Genomic DNA, 17,452 nt, shown 5'->3' with positions numbered 1-17,452 from the left:
CCACAGTCCATGGTGACAACCAATGCGAAGCTCCAGCAACAACCGCCCGTGATGCCTGACAGGATCTTTGCACTACAGTGACGCCTGTCTGAAATGTCCAGCCTGCACTTTGCACTACAGCAATGACTATCTGTGAAGTTTTCCCATCTCCCCGCAGCCTCCTCCACCGCAAACTGGACTTTGAGAAGGTAACTTTTTCACCTGGACTAACCTAGTCCTGTATCCAGCCCATGCTCCTTTGGGGTCAGCTCTAATTTGTGACTGCCCGCGCGTCTAGCACGACCAGAAAACTGTGAATGGAGCTTTGTGTTTTTAGACACTATACTTACCTAAATCTTTGACACTGCATATCTCCAGGTCTACTGTCAAATAATTTATTACATTTGACTCTATTTTTCTAACTTGGTGTGGGACTTTCTTTGTGTTGGTTTCTTCTTTTTTACTGTTTATATGCTGCAAAAATACTTTACACATTGCCTCTAGGTTAAGCCTGACGGCCTTTATGCCAAGCTACCAGAGGGTCAAGCACAGGTTCATTTAGTGACTTTTTGGTGATTAACCCTGACAAGGATTTTGATTGTTGCTTGAGTGGAGTTTCAGCCCCCAATCAATAACCCAAATTAATGTAAAGATTATTTGTACAGTGCAACCAAGTTCCACACTGCACATTGTTTCCTTATATGGTTATCCTAGGACTAAATGTATGTCACAGGTGTTGTGAAAGTGGGATCTACATTGTACAACATCGAATAGTGAAAAGGAGGCTGCGCTTTGCTCTCATCAAGCTGGTGAAGAAGAGACTATAGGGATTATTATTCTGAACACATAGATTATCTATTGCTTTTATTATGCAAGCCAGCATGCATTGTGCTCTGGGTCTCCTTTAAACCTTATACATGCAAAACAAAAATGTTCCTTTGGGGTCATTTGAGCAAACTGTTATACTTTGAAGGTCGAATAAATATGTACCTTTGAAAAAATGCTAGGCAAAACAAAAGTGTGTATTAACATGGGGGAGTCAATAATGACAAAAGGAACCCTTTAAAAGCTATCATCATAGGTTTAAAGTACATGAGCAGGTTCTACAAAAATAAATGACGGCGCAGTTTTCAAGTGTACGGTCAATAGGAAAGACACCAATGTAAAGCATATGCAAAATGAAACACATGGTTGTTAACACCTTATTACTCAGATGTCAAGGAAAGAATTATTGTTAAATCTCAAAGGGACACTTTTTGAAGATGGCAGTCCAAATCTTGCTCATTGTGAGGTTGGGGCTATTAGAGATGATTTCCAAATGTGTGGAGTTCTGCCTGAAAGAGTCTGTGAGGCCACTCAGAATATTGTTGTTTCAAAAATGTTTTTTGAGGAATGAGGAGCTACAGCTTTTTAGAAAAGGGACCCTGGCTTTAAAATGTTCTTACAGTTAGCTGTCTTGCTTAATAGACACCCATATGATCTAAATATTTCAGAGCGATACAATAGAATGTTTATGTTTATGAAATTTGTAACACCCACAGCTACTCAAAGAGTGTTCCGGCATGAACCTGGTGGGGGAGGGGTGGAAAGAACTACTAGATAAAAAAAATGTCTTTAGTCTCTTCCTGAAGAGCTTGGGTTCCTGAATGCTGCAGAGGTCCAAGGTAAGCAGATTCCAGGCTGAAACCACCCTAAAAGCAAGAGAGCTTCCTCCAACTCTCTTAAGGCAAAATCTCGGGACGTGAGCAAGAAGCTGCTTGACTGAACGCAGCTGTCTGAAAGGAACATAAAACCTGAAGCACTTTCTCAGTTAGGCAGGACTGTGTCCATATAGAGCTGAGTATGCCAATACAAGGGATTTAAACGTAACTCTTTCTGTCGGAGGTAGCCAGTGGAGATTGCGCAAATGTTGCCTCATGCTGGTTTTTACAGGGATTTTGAGAAGAGTCATGGCAGCAGCATTCTGATCTACCTGCAGTCTGTTCAAGAGATATCCCGGGAGGCCCACGTACACGGCATTAGCATAATCAATGTGTGATGATATCAAAGCACGGGTAACCGTTTCCCTTGCCGACCTAGAGAGGAAAGGTAGAAACTTTCTAAGGGATTTTAGCGTACCGAAGCACTGACCTGTAAGCTTCTTGATCTAAGTAGAGAAGTTCAACTTCTCAACAAACCATATCCCTAGGTTTTTGGTGGGTTGACCCTCAGAAGTTGGCATGGGATATTAATCTGGCTAATGCGTTTTCCAGAACTGAGGAGGGAAGCTCCCAAAAAGAAGGATCTCAGTTTTCTCCTTGTTGCACTTTACCTGTACCGAGGAGAGCCATTGAAAGACGTCCATCAGACAGGATTTAGCTGGAGAGGAGCTCGGTGTCATCTGCATAAGGTATGATCTTGGCTCTAAGCTCCTCAGCCATCTGTATCAGGGGAGTAACATATATAATAACATATACATTATAAAAAAGAGGGCTTAGAGTGTATCCCCGAGGTACTCCCGTGGTCATGGTCTAGGGGAGGAAGATAAAGGGGGGAGCCAGACGGGGAGAGCCATACTTGTTGCAATCTACCCTGCAGAAAGGACTTCAACCATCTCCAGGCATACCCTGAAATTCCAATTTCCTGGAGATGGTCCAGAAGCAAGGAATGTGGCACAGTGTTGAATGCCGCTGAGAGGTCCAACAGAATCAAGGTCGCCCATTTCCCAAATGGCTTCAGCAACTTCAACCAGAGCTGTCTCAGTGCTGTATGCGGCTCCGAAGCCTGATCGAGCCGGGTAGAGCAAGCCGTGAAGTTTGACATAGTTGGACAATTGTTTGTTTACCACTTTTACACATACTTTCGCCACGCCAGAAAGGAGAGAAATAGGGAAATAGCTGAAAGGGATAGAGGGATCCAGAGTAGGTTTTTTCAATACTGGCACGATTTTGTCCTGTTTCCAGGCTATAGGCACCGTGGCTTCCAAGAGGGACAGATTTATTAGTCTATTTACCACAGGATTGACCATCTCTGAGACTGAGGAGAACAATCTAGCCGGATAGGGGTCTGGCGGTGATCCAGATTTAAGAGACTTGTGGACCTTCGATGAGTCTAACAGAGCATTAGGTGTAAAAGCCGCCAAAGCAGGTGACGGTGGCAAAGCTGGAGTCAGCCCGTTCAGGGGCGTGCAGAAAAAGGTGACTTATAATCATAACATGTTACTACTGCAAAATGAAGTAATGGTGTATACAGTTACAGGAATGTAATGGCAATGTTAAGTTAACTGTTTTCAAAATATCATGACCTCACAGTACAAAGCCTGAAACCATTTTAGAGAGAGTGGCGAGAGCAGATACCTGTTGCAATCTCATGGGACCAAACTTCTTATTAATGTACATTTTAAAACCATCACATTGTGTGCAATGTTTTCTAGTGTGGCCCTAATGCACTGAAGTATTAGCCTAGTAATGCTCATCTGCTTTTTCGAACTACTTTATCAGACACACTGAATGCAGCCTAGAGTTCTTTGCACAGGCTCAAAAGTATGACTGGTAAAAAGCAAGATGAACACTTTCAAATATATATGTTCATTATCCGTACCCGTAATAATGTGTTATGTATATGTGTAGTAGACTTTCTAAAATTGCTGTGGTCTCAGAGACAATGATTGTCCATACACCTCACTTCTTTCAATATTCATAAATATTCTCTGTTGAATGGCAAAATGATTGTTCAGGTACCCAAAAGAGGCTGATAAACATTTTAATATATCTGATGAAAAATAATAAATGTTCTGATAATGGCATCTCCTAATTTACACTGATTACAGGAGTGATCTAAATATATCATTTTCTTTCACAGGATTCCCATCCGAACATATCTCCAACAGCAGACACATTGGAGAAATAGGTAAGTGGCATCAGCTCTTTATTTAATATGTTACTCATTAATAAAGCAGTGCCAAACATGATAAAGTCTTGGTGAAAGTCGTGTTAAAGAATCAAATATATTCCGAACATTCCAGACAATAAAATATAAAAAATTACGTTTCAATACAGTAGCTTAACACTCAAGTTATAAAAGGAGAAATATGGAGGGAAACACAAATAGAGAAGGCAATTTATCATTTCGGAGAAACTTCATCCCAGAAAAAAACATGTTAAGAGCATTTTCACTGTGTAACAATAATCTTTTTCTCTGTCATTAGACTGCCAATATTCCACAAATATAGGTGCTTCACAATTGGGCACATTGCTGTAGTTTCATTAAAAATATTTGCAATTTTACACATTATAATTTCATTTCCCAATCCAAAATGTATTCTTTCTGTTGTGTTATTCAATCAGTCTGAGATCTTTTCAATTCAGGTTACTTTAAGCTATGATCCTTTTACTTTTTTGTGAAAACATATTCAATGGATTAAAAAAGAAATGAAAAATGAAAGGTGGGGAAACCTAGTGATATATTGCATTTGTGTTCACAAATTAGTTTGTAAACTAAAATGTAAATATGAGCAGTATAGCCAGAAACAGAATCTTATGTCATAATTTGTATATGTCATGTGCTTTGCATAGGAACATGCCTGATACATCCTACACATAGAAGAACTCTATTGCCTTATAGGTGGCAAGTGGATGGCCTGTACAACTAATCCATTGGGCATATGGCCTTATCAAGCCCTGGTCGGTGTCCTACATCTAGATCTGCTCTGTGATTCAGCCACATCCTGTGTACATTATGTACAGGGCAGGCAACAGACTATGCACTTATGTGTAAAAAATATGAAGAATGGCGTAGGTCAGGCCTTTGTGCCCTGTTCTCTGTCTGAAGCATTAATGATCTTATTAGGTTTATCTTTAGTGATGTCATCAGTGGCATTCCCTGTGATGTTATATGTGAAGTCTTGAGCTCTGCTCCCAGAAACTATGAAGAGTTACTAAAAATGCCTGGCAAATTTCCATGATTTTTAAGTTTTGAATGATAACCGTAAGTTCCCTGATTTTTGTCTGGAATTATTATACTTTTTAGAAATTTGGTTGGAGGCTTTGACGTTATTGCTAAGTCTCACTGTACATTGAAAATATGTTTTTTGTGGTTGCTAACTTTGACACTGTTTAACAACTATCACTAAATCTGCAAATATTTATTGAAAGAGGCAAAGTTTCGGGATATCAAACTTCTATCAGATCAGTGCCAGAAGAAAAAGTTAGAAAGGGGTCAAAAAGTTGGGCTTCTCATTCTAGCTTCCATAGAAATATTTGTTCTGTACTGCAGCAAACATGGCCATATTGAATTAAACAAAATTTAGCATGACACTAGAACTTTACTCAAAATGTGAACTGCCTTGTGGTTTGTTCACAATCCATTCTGTACTTTGGGAGACATTTGCATAAAGACAATATGTGAGGCTTGCTTTGAAGGGTCAATGAATTTCATAGTTTGATAATTTATTTGGAGATGTCCTGCACATTCACAGAGGTTCCATGGGTCCACATTTGAAAAATCAATTAGATGAGAGAACATTTTCCCTTTAAAAGATGCAGGATGCATGATTCGTCCGATGACTTGATTTGCTGCTGTTAATATTTGTTGCCGATAAGCTTCACAGGATACAAGACTCCAAAACAATGGGCAGAAAAAAAAGTGTCAGGGTTGCATTAGAGGTAGGTGAGCATCCTGTGATCTTAGAGAGAATGGCAGTGTTCCCCCAAAGGGCAGATTCCCAATTTCCATACAGGAGTACTTGATCCACCCATATATTTGTTGATCTAATACGTAGATATTCCATACTAGACTCTTGGATTCATAAATGCACCCAGAGATTTCCAAATCTCCGGGCGAAGCTAAATTTTTTTTCAAAGTGGCTGCTCACCAGGTTAGGAGTTGTGTCTGTCCTGTAGCTTAGGCCACAAAGTAGTCTGGGTGCAAGGCTTTGCACAAGCGTTGGAGGGCAAGTTATTGTCTGTCTGGCCAACCATAAATAGAGAATTACTATGGTTTTTAGATTTTGGTTGTAACCTTTAAGTGACTGTAATTGTGTATTTAGTGAACTTCACTTATATACAAATTAGCACAGAAACTTTCAATGAGATATTGTAGGAGGGTTAGGTTTGGGTCGCAAAATTCCTCCTGGGGTAGAGGAGTTGAAAATGTAGTTTTCCTTTTTAACTTTAATGTGAGATTTTGCTCTCCTCTCCAGCTTACACCATTGAAAAGGTTACACCAAACCCGAAAGCGTCTTCAAGCAATGCCTATTTCTTGATTTGACTTAAACATTTGAGTACTGTCTGATACATTTGTGTTGCAAATGGTACTGGGTGGGCTTTGAGGAGTTCCTTTTACAGGTGTCTTCATTGTTATCTTGTGGATCCTTCACAAATCCAGATCCTCACACCCACTGAAAAAATTACACTTGAAAAAGGAACAAATACTATTGGCAGATGGAGATGTGTTGTCCTTCATCTAATGTGGGATCAGTCGATCCTAAGGTCATTCGAGGATACAAGCAACCTGAGTGGCTGGCAGCATATTGAGGCCGGTTGCAGACCACCAGCGCCGCGGGGTCATTGATCACGGCTGAGCCGGTGGTCTCATGGTGATCTGACCCCACACTCAGAATATCGTGGGCGGACTCACAGTGGCGGTGGTAGTCGGACCACCATCACTAGTATGGCGGTCCTCAGGACTGTTGTACTCTAATAAGGCCCTCAGTGATCAACTCTGTTTTACCCATGGTAGCTTTGGGACAGGCAGCCTGGAACTCCCAAGAGAAATGCATATCAGTTTCAAGCAGTACTAAACAACATTAAAGATAAGAACACACCATGTGAAAACTCCACATTAGAAAAATGTAATATGCCACATAACACAACAATAAATAGAAATTGATTTTGAAACTTGAGATATGTATTTTCAGACTTACACAGAAGTAACAATGTGTGAATAAAAGTAAATCTTGGGTAGACCACAACATATGCATGATTTCAGACCAACTGCCATGGAGATGGGGTCTGGTAAGTATAGTGGGTCACACCAGTCAAAGCAGCGGGTCACACTAATGAAAGGTTTTACCTTGCAGCTTTGTTGTATTTCTTTCTCCAAAGCCATCAGTGGGTCAATGTAGGCTGGTAAAGTCGGAGAGGATTCCTTAAAATGAGGTATATTGCCATTAAACTCCAACTGAAGCCTTCAGTTTTTGATATTCAATGATTTGGTTCACATTCTTTTCATAAGGCAATGCAGGATGCTCGAATGTCTTTCTTCAGAGGCTCCACTGGGCCATTAAATACTGGCTGAAAAATATCCAAGTGGAACAAATCAGCAATCTGTAGCCACCTCAGTTGCTTTTTTTGGGAGCCAGTCAGAGTCTTGTCCTGATCCCCAGATTTTAGTGTACCCAAACCTTTGTCAAAAGGTGCCTAATATCCCATCCACCATAGTACAATTGCTATATGCTATTACGTACTTGTTATATGGCGGCCTTTTGTGAGTGAGTGTCTCATGTGCCAAACTCTACATACTCCCCTCAGTCTCACTGTTTCTTGATTCCAGGAAGTCACTCCGGGTTTCTGGTGCAGCTGGCCAAATAGGAGGGATTCCGGACCTAGGTCCCTTCACAGTCTGAGTTTTCATAAGGTCCAGTGCAGTCCACTCACAACTCACCAGTTGAATCTAAATGTGATGATAATCATTCCTGGCTCTTTTTGTCCCTGTGGCAGTGAACAGGTAGCCAGCCATATGTCTATTGTAAAGAATTTCCAGTGCCTAGGAGCAACTGAAGGGCAGGTGTCCTTTAGGTTTCTGGTTCCAACAATTCAGATACTCTTGTTCCTTTTGAATTATGTTATAGGTCTGAACTAGTGTCTAATATGTCCTCATTGCATATATTTGTTCTGATTAGTTACCCATAACATGTGATTGGTATATGACTAGAAATTATGTGAATATTCAGGTCGGTTATATTTGTATAACTGTAGATTTATTGAATGTACTAGTTGTTTTTTTTACATTATTAGAAAAAACCATGAAGACACATTTTGTGGTATCCTAAATTATGTTTTACATATGTGTTGCTGTTTAGTTTTTTCTGAAACAATCAGTTTGCATTCTTTCAAGTCCAGGAATCATCTGAGCAGAGTAATTAGTGGAGAGGTAATATTCTTACCTTGTGTGCTAGCCAGTGATTGGAGAATTCTCTATCCCAAATAATGTCAGAATAACCAACAAAACCCAGCAATTTGTTGCAGTACTTCCTCTTTCACTTTAATGTCAACCTTCACAAAGTACCTTATTAACTATGGCTAAACTCATGCTCCCCTTACAAGAGCTCTGATTTCCCTCCCAGATTCATCGCTATCCTTTTTGTTTTGATCTGGAAAGCTTCCCTTTTTTCTGGGCAGAAACAAATGTGTGAGGGACCTTTATGGATAAAAACACTTCTCTTATTTGGGTTCTCATTTGGGGTTTCCATGTTAAAGATGAGGCTGTTCTTGATATCAATTGTCCTTACTTCTCCTAGGTGGATCATCTTATCTAAGTGGTCAGTGTCATTAGTCTTCATCACTTCAAAAGGGGTTTATTGTTCTCTATCAGGCCCCCAAATGGGATGCAAGAGAAGAAGCTTCCAGCAGAAATTCTTTCTTTTGCTTTTAAACACCACAAAATATAAAAATACATTCTACGAAAGTTACTTTCAAGTTCAAATTGACGAAATCTACATTGACTAGATTTTTGATGAACAATGGAGAATAGCTTCTAAGCAAGTTCATACAATTTTCTGAGCTGAATTGAGAACATATTCTTTTATTTTGCAGTTTGGTCTACTAAAAGGAAGATATAAATTTGCCTACACAGTGGCAGACAACTTTTTGTGACTTTGGTTGTGAAAATATACTTTCTTTAACATTTAATATGTCCCAGTATTCACATAGAGCAACCTACTCTGTGGGCTTATACTACACACTTCGGGCTGACAAATCCAATGCTTAAAATTAAGTTTCCTACATTACAGAGCACTTTTCTCTGGAATGTGTTAATGCAGTGTTTTGAAAAACTGCAGCAGGCTGGACATAATGGTGTTCTCTGGAGATGTATATTTCAGTCATATGTGAGGGTTGTGTTAATACTCATTGCAGCCCAAGTATGACATTTGACTTCTACACCACAGGTACATTTTCTGCGCTAATGTATCACACTCTCAATAGAAAGTTAAATAACCAATTGGGTGCAGTTACTTTTTACCTCGTGTTTTCAGGGGCAGGGCTTATGCATTGTGAGACTAAATTGCATGTTTACATCACTCAGAATACTAGCAAAAATACGTTTACGCAGTACCATAAAGAAAACGATGTTTGCTTCAGGCTTCATCTACACAACTGTGCATGAGTGACCACCTCTGCTAGAAATGTTATAGGTTCTGTTAAAATGTTTACTACTCAGGAATTCAATTGAGACATGGGGCCTTATTTAGAGTTTGATGGAAAGGATAGTCCATCACAACAGCAACGGAGTACCCTCTCCGCCAAACTATCAGTCAGCACACCCGATTCTGAGTCAGCCGAGCCGCCAGGTTTATGTAGATGCAATAAAATGTATTCTTTCTGTGTAAACCTTCCTCCACTGGCCCGATGGATTGAGGGCCACTGGAGGAAGCACATAACACTGTCCGCCCTATTTAGGTTGGATGACAATATGTGGGTTTTTTTCTGTTGTTTACTGTATGGTAAAACCTGGCTGCAAGGGAGAGGAAAAAAAAAGAATGTCCCCAACACCATGGGAGAAAACTCCTGTGGTACAGGGGGCGTTTGATATTTTTCAAAACAAACTCCCAAGTTAGGAATAAAAATTGAAAACAGTGGAAAAGGTTGACGGCCATCTGTCATGTTTGACGGACCCATCTGTCAAACTTCTCCAACATTTATAGGAACCATAATGCCTGACACTGGGGTTGCGAGGGCAGGTCCAGGACTTCTAAAGGGCATGCTAAGAGTAGCAGCAGCTACCACTGGTACCCCTAACTGAGGACCATGACCCTAGAATCTAGCAGCTTAAAGGTCTATATTGAGCTTCCTCTTCTGAGACTCACTCTACATCCATACTATGCAGCTCCATTATCCATCTCCCCAACTGCTGCTCCTTTCATGTCCTAGTTTCATTATGATGCTGATGGGATCCTCCTTGATAATAAGGAGTGCAAACCCTGTTGGTATTCTAGCAATACCATGCTTCTAGTGGAGTCTATAAATGATCCTACTACAGTACAGAATAATAATTAGATGGCAAACATATCTAAAAAATCCAAATCAACTTGTTAATGACTGTTACCGGATTTCAGTCAGAATGAGGATAGGATGCCCAGAAATGAGTCCTGTTTCAGAATGCCAATCAAATAAAATGTCACACTTGATAATCAATTAAAGAACATTAGCTTCCCCAAGCAAGCAAGCTTTCCTTTTTGTTTCCAGAGAAGCCCTAACCTTTTGTGGACACTGAGCAACATATGTGTGTTGAATCAAATAGTGAGAAACACCCACACCTTGATGGAACATATTGTCTTAAAGGTTTTGGTAAAATTATAATAACATAAATTAAAATTATGATACACTCAGTATTAAACAAGAGGTTCATTGATTCTTGTCTAGGTTTTATGTCTAGAATTTGGTCTGTCAACTCCATTTGTGCAAGCACTTGCACAAGTCATCCTTTGGGGTTACTGTTTATTACATGTCCCAGAAGGATCTTTGAGAGAACTTGTGCATCAAGGTTTTCTAAGCAGTAGGAGTAAACAAAATACTTTTGTATTACATTTACAATATGCATGGGAAATTGAAATGCTTCAAACTTGCTCCCAAGTGCAGATGTGATCATTTTTTAAAACATCTGTCCCCCAGTGAGCTACACTTTTGATGTAGCTCACTAAATCTAACAAAAAATATACAGCATTTCCTGATGTGGTATCACCCAGCTGAATCTTTTCTTCTCTCTTGAACATGTTTAAAGATGAATTTTAATGGTAAAGTGAACTGGAAATCTACCACTTAGGACTGTAACGGTAAGGAGGGCAGGACAAACCAGTGGCAGCTTCGTTGTGACCTTTTCCAAGGAGATAATTTAAACTTCTGTCAAATACTGTATATGTGTCCTGCTCTATCTGATTTGCGAAGGCAGTAAGTAGGTTTATTACCTTTTAGATATAAGATAAATGCTTGCAATGCATTTATTAAGGTCATGTTAAGTACTCCAAGTGAACAATTATACTCCAGTTTATTCAATTTATTTGAAAGCTTTTTGAAAATATTTTAATGCTGCATATATAGTTATGAAGATTTTGCTTTTTATAATGTTCTGTTTATTTATGTGTTGTTGGCCTCATTAGAGGTCTAAAACAAGTAGTAATAAAAGGTGATAAAACTTCCTAATAGACAATAATTTACAATAATTCCAATGCATTTTAAAAAGAAATAGAATTTTTTTTAAATTCTAATTACATATAGTTTATTCCAGTGTGAAAGAATTATACTCCAGTTAAAATTACATTTGAAAAAAGTCACTATTTATTTTCCAGGCATTTTTCACTGAAGGAGCTTTTTCCTTTATGATATTGTTCAGCTTCTTAACCACACTTACGTTTAAACCATCTTTTATTGAATCTCTTCTGTAGACTTTTCCTAATATGATACCTTTCTTACAAAGCCATTGTCCCTTTCAGCTTCTGCATCCATTGTTCATATGTACTTCAGTGATGTAATAGACCTAGCTACTATGGAACAAAAATAAAGCATCTTACACCTTTTATACTTTATTTGAGGTTCTCGCCATCTACTCAATATTATGATTCAGGCGTTTGTTTTTATCACATCTCATTCTTCATTTCAAACTGTTAAATTTGGAGATCTAAACATTCTAATTTTAGACGAGTTCGAAAGCATGTTTTCAAGTGTTTATTATTGAACACCTAAAAAGCAGCTAGAACACATTAATGATTTTGATTTGACAAAACCTATTTAGTCTTAGATGGATTAATGCAACTAATATACATAGAAATATTGGATACATTCTCCTGAATCAAGTATCCCAAATCTTCTCCAGGATTATTTTAGTTTGTGAGGGTTTGTGAATTTCTGATCTTGGAGTGTCCTATACATCCTTATAATGCAATCGTTGCTGGGTTGGGAGCTTCAGTAATCCTCCCTAATATTTCAGAGAACACCCTCTTTTCTAGAGATTAAAAAAGTAATTCACCAACTGTAAAAACTTGCAAAACTTCCCTGAAACGCAAGATCAAATTTTTGTTCAATTTCGTTGAAAGTCAGTATTCCCTTGAGACCCCATGTTTGCCACATGCTTTTTCCTGAAGCAGTTGATATATATGTGGACAACTTTAGATTATTGCAGAGAGAATGAGAAACCTAAGGCCCGAATTTGAGTTGGATGGACAAGTTACTCTGTCACAAGCATGATGGATAACCCGTCCGACTTATTACAAGTGCCATAAGATATAATGCACTTGTAATAGGGTGGATTGGATGGGATATTTACCACCTGCGGGATGAAGTAAGCCCTCCACCAAACTGTAAATCAGGACCTTAATTCTTTAGTTGCTGCTAGGATAGCAACATTTGTAGGTAACCCCACTAAGTCCATGTTCCTCTGTCATTACCTTTAAAAGGGTGGCATTACATTGTGTATGGATTTCTGGTATAGTAATCCATTCATAAACCTGGAATTGGTAGACAAATATTAAAGTTTAGAGTCATGGAGTGTGCATCCTCCCTTCTCTAATGGAGTATACACATATTTATTTCCTGTCAACCTGTCAAGAATTTTGGGGCAAAAATATTTGGCAACCTGTTGTATAGTTTATAGATCAGTTTACATGGTGGAGTAGGGTTTCTTCCACTCAAAGGGTGCATTTTAATCCCGTTAGGTCAGTAATAAAATAAACTTTGTAGGATTAAAAGAGAAATTTAAAGAATGGTTGTATATTTGGGCCTTTGGACTTTTGGAGAACTCATCTAGCAAATGTTGCTTTTCCTTTTTAGAAATGATAGGTAAATACAATTTTCTTAAACCTGACAGAATTATGAAGAATACTTTGCAGGTGGTGTGAACGTACTATCTAACAGGCTGTTTGTAAATTTGGAAGGAAACTGGTGTGGAATGCTTATAGACATAACACCAGTAACAGTGTCAGGTACACTATAGGAAACACTTTACAGGGTGGTTTGGGGTTTCTCCCAAAAGAAGATTTAGAGTAATTTCATGGCCGTGGTGCATTTCTAAAGTGTACAAAAAAGAGATGGTGGGAAGGCTACAAATAATATCAGCCACTGGAACTACTCAGAGCTGCATCCAAGTCCATCATTATTTTGCACACCATGCCACCTCAGTTTGGACCTAGCCGTGAGCAAATAAGTCTTGACCCTTCTCTACTAGGAACAGTACAGCTAGAACTACCAGGCCAGGACCTCCCTAAACTGGAACACAAGCAGCCCAAGACTAAATCACTAGCAACACAGCTAGTTGAGAGTATTGCAGCAAATTCTATTTTGCTGCTGCATACCTTCACACTGTCAGTGTCTATCCATATGGAGCTTGGACCAGTACAGAGTTGAAGCAGTAGCCAACTTAGAACTATGATTTCCAATGTCCATAGCTGGAAAAAGAAGAGTGATGGACCTGAAATGTAGGAAGGGAGGAGTACCCTAATCAGGGAGGCACACTCTTCATAATAATAAAAACTGTGTATGTAGTCCTGGAATAATTAAATGTGATCTTTTGAGATACAATTTAGGGTGCCAAGAGCAACATGTTGCTCACAAGCTAAGCGTTGGGGACCACAAGGTTACAGTGTAAGGCTGCTTTAAATTATCGCATAGTCAAGAAGGAAGTGTAAAGGAAAAAGAATGCAGTAGATGGAATAAAGTTGCGACAGCAGCTAGCAGGGAACAGCCATGACAACACAGGGATTACCCCGCAATGCCATTACAACGCAGGGATTACAACAAAAGTCGTAACAACGACTTTCACTGGAGGGCGCTGTTGGATAGGGAGTAGTTTAATTTTCTATCCAACAACTTCCCTACTGTCAACGTGGGCTGTAGTTGGAATTGAAAATTAAACTATTCCACTATCCAGCGCCCTCCAGCGAAAGTCGTTGTAATGACCTTCGTTGTAATCCCCGTGTTGTAATGGCATGCGGGGTAAAAGCCCGCGTTGTAATGCCATACAACCACAGCTAGCGAGCTAAAGGAGCAAGATACAAAATATTAAGTTATTTTCCTTTTCCTGTTTTCAAACAAATTAAAGGCACCTTGGAATTTTAGAAGGCATTAATTTTAGTTCTTGTACTGTGGTTAGCATGCATTAAATGTTTATGGTGCCTAATTTTCACTGTCCTGCATTTACATTAATAGTTTAAATTGTTTCACAACATGAATAGCAACAGTTGCACCGTCTATTTTTTTGCAGTGCTTAACTAGCTGTATCTGTTTATTTTTCTCATTGAAAATGTTTCCTAGCATTACATTGTTTTGGTTCCCAGTGGTGTAAAATACAATGGTCCTTTGCATTACAAATGGGAACATTCTTCTATCAAGGACATATTAACATATGTATGTATGTGCTGTTATTTTTAGAGTTCGGACCTAGCTCAAGAATAGTGGAACAGAGAACATAACTTTTCAGGGGTCCCTTTTGGAGAGCATAGCTATTTCAATTCAATGCCTGAAAATCCAATGCCTGTATTCAGGGTTTTGATCAAAGCTTTATGGTTGACTGGTCAAAGTCTGCAGAGAAGCCAAGCAGGATCAGGAGACCAGGGTCATTTCTAACATTAAGGTAGAGGGTGCTATCTGCTTTCTCAATGTTTTCCTCTATGAATCGAAGCTGGGAATTTTCCTTGGCTTTGAAAAGCATTGACAATGTGGAGCAGAAATGTGAGAGCCTTTGTCTCGAGCAATTTGTTGATGGGAGAAACAAGGGTTGCCTTAAGAGAGCTGAGTATATTACAGAGGTTTACAGGTGTCATACTAGATTCAAAGAGGTAAGTTGGTGGCAATGTGAAGGAGGATAGCTGCCTGAATGAGGCAGTGCCATGGCAGTGATACTGATGTAGGATCTGACTTTATTAAACTTGTCAGCAAAGAAGAGGTTAATGGCATTATATTTGACATCTGAAACAAATACTATAAGTTCTGGGGAAGATTGGAGCAGTGTTTGACAGCATTTGAAGAGGGCTTTGCTTCTGTTGTTTGTCTCACTAATGGTCTTATAGTAAGAGGTTGTATCTGTGATGATCGGAGGTTAACATTTAAAGAGTGTATTGAGTAGTGTGAGGTCATCAGGAGATCTTCTCCAGTTATTTTCCTGTGTTTTGTATGGTAGTTACCTTTCCTAATCTCTTGACTGTACCAGCGGACTGAGAGTTTTTACTTGGTGGATTGGGTTTTCAGCAAAGAGTTTGCCATGAGTTCTCATAATGGTATTGAATATGTTGAGGCGATATTGAGTTCTTTGTTAAGCTGGAAGTGTTGTGAAATATATGTTTATACACTGCCCCAACCAAGGATTGTCTCAGATTGCTCTCTGTGTAAACATACTAAGGGTGGGCGTAAAATCCGTTTAGCGGGCGAATTTGCGGATTTTCCCTTCAGAGATCCGGCCTCTCTTTCTTTCTCTTGTTCTCTCTCTCCCTCTCTCTTTCCCTCTCTTTCTCTCTATCTATCTATCTATCTATCTATCTATCTATCTATCTATCTATCTATCTATCTATCTATCTATCTATCTCTCTCTCCCTCTCCCATAAACAACTGCATGGGTAACTTCGCTATGCAAGCGGCTCGCGAAGACGCAAAAAGCCCCGCGAACACGCAAAAAACTTCGCAAACACGCAAAAAAAAATGCTAAGACGCAAAAAACAAAAATCCGCAAATTCTCACAAATTCGCGAATTTTGTGGATCGCGAATTCGCAAATTCGCGGATCGCGAATTCGCAAAATTCGCCCATGCTTAAAACATACTTTGGTACCGATTTACCATAGTTCAGTGATGCATTGCACAAACTGTGAAAGATTTTGCAGCACTGTATGTATGATGAGCCATGTACCAATAAAGTAATCAATTTGCACAACAAAATGCTGATTTAGTGCAACGCTAAGCATGGTCTCAATATACTAGCAAAAGTCGCACTCTTGGAAATGTCCTTTACCTTAATACTTCAAAAAAGAAATGCCATTTTATTGCAACTCTCTTGTTGTCTCTACTTACAGTGCACAATAGAGCATTTTAGATATTGCTTTCTGTGTAGAACCATGGGTTCGTTTTATGTATTTGCTAATCAATATTTAATCAAAGGTAGCCATTTATACTTAGAGTTTGGTCTGTTTACATATACAACATACAGTTACTAAAACAGACCTATATAATAGATTCAATTAAGGATCCCTTTTATTACATTTTTTAAACCCAACATACATTTTTTATTGTAACTCAATTGCTAAAACACAGCTCTTCATTTATCAGAGTTCACAATTTTTCGTTTATATTCCAAAACTACAACTGATACCCTTCAATTTATTTGTAAATATAACCTGAAAAAGTAAACACATTTCAGCCTCTAAAATAATTTACTGGCCCCCAAAACTAAAAGGGCATGTGAAATGCATATTCAGAATAAGTAAAATGTTTATCAGAGTCAACATTCCTATAGAGCAATTAATGAGAAAGCAGAGTTAACTAGGGCAATCCCATACACCCAGGTGACCAGGGTAAATATGTATTGTTAGAACACTTGTCCTGTGGGACTCATTCAGAAGCAAATACCTCATATGTGACTTTGAGGAATCTAAAATGTAATTAACATTCTATTCATTGTATATCAAAATTAATGTGGAAAAATCATAGGACAATGGTTGTTTCTATCAAAAGTACATCAAACCAAATCATGTACAACAAAGTGTGAAATGAGTGAACATAGTGCAGACAACACAGTTCTCAGATTATGAACATATTTACAACATACATAACACAAGTCACTATACAGTTCCAAATGGTTGTATTCATAATGTTGAACAGTTCCCATCCAGGGTAGTGTGGACAAGTACACAAACCCTTATTATTAAGTATACAAGTCAACCAAAAGGATTTTGACTCTGTCAAATTATTAGGATCTCATCAGGATGCAGTTCTCTGTTATCACTGATTTTGGAAAAGATCATCCATGCCCATCATTGAACCACACAATGTATTAGTAACTTAAATCATTCACTGCACTATTTGAGTTTTTAGAACAATATCGAGTCATTTATGATACTAATTTCTTCAGTACTGTGGATCTAAGACACTAGAGGAAATTGAGAATTGAGCAAGTAAAACACTCACGCATTGTTTGCACATGATGTATATTCAGCTAGGCACATGGCAGAAGGTGGTGGCTAAGTAGTGATTCTGTTAATTCTTGAGGTGCGTAATATTGATTTAGAAAATGTGTGGATTT

At 38.7% G+C, this 17,452-nt stretch overlaps 1 protein-coding gene across 2 annotated transcripts in view; it reads left to right on the top strand.

The window, feature by feature from the left end:
- The window catches only part of TAFA1 (TAFA chemokine like family member 1), a 1,279,349-nt gene that overhangs the window by 692,077 nt on the left and 569,820 nt on the right, over positions 1–17,452 (top strand). For both annotated transcript variants that reach the window (XM_086936839.1, XM_086936838.1), the window contains exon 3: positions 3,820–3,867. In XM_086936839.1, the coding sequence (XP_086792965.1) occupies positions 3,820–3,867 (48 nt within the window). The remainder of the gene's footprint in view (positions 1–3,819; positions 3,868–17,452) is intronic.

This window comes from Lissotriton vulgaris, chromosome 9 (assembly GCF_964263255.1).
Source record: "Lissotriton vulgaris chromosome 9, aLisVul1.2, whole genome shotgun sequence".
In the NCBI taxonomy this organism is placed as follows: domain Eukaryota; kingdom Metazoa; phylum Chordata; class Amphibia; order Caudata; family Salamandridae; genus Lissotriton; species Lissotriton vulgaris.
Note: the sequence above shows the minus strand (reverse complement) of the source record. Positions and strands in the feature narration are given on the sequence as shown.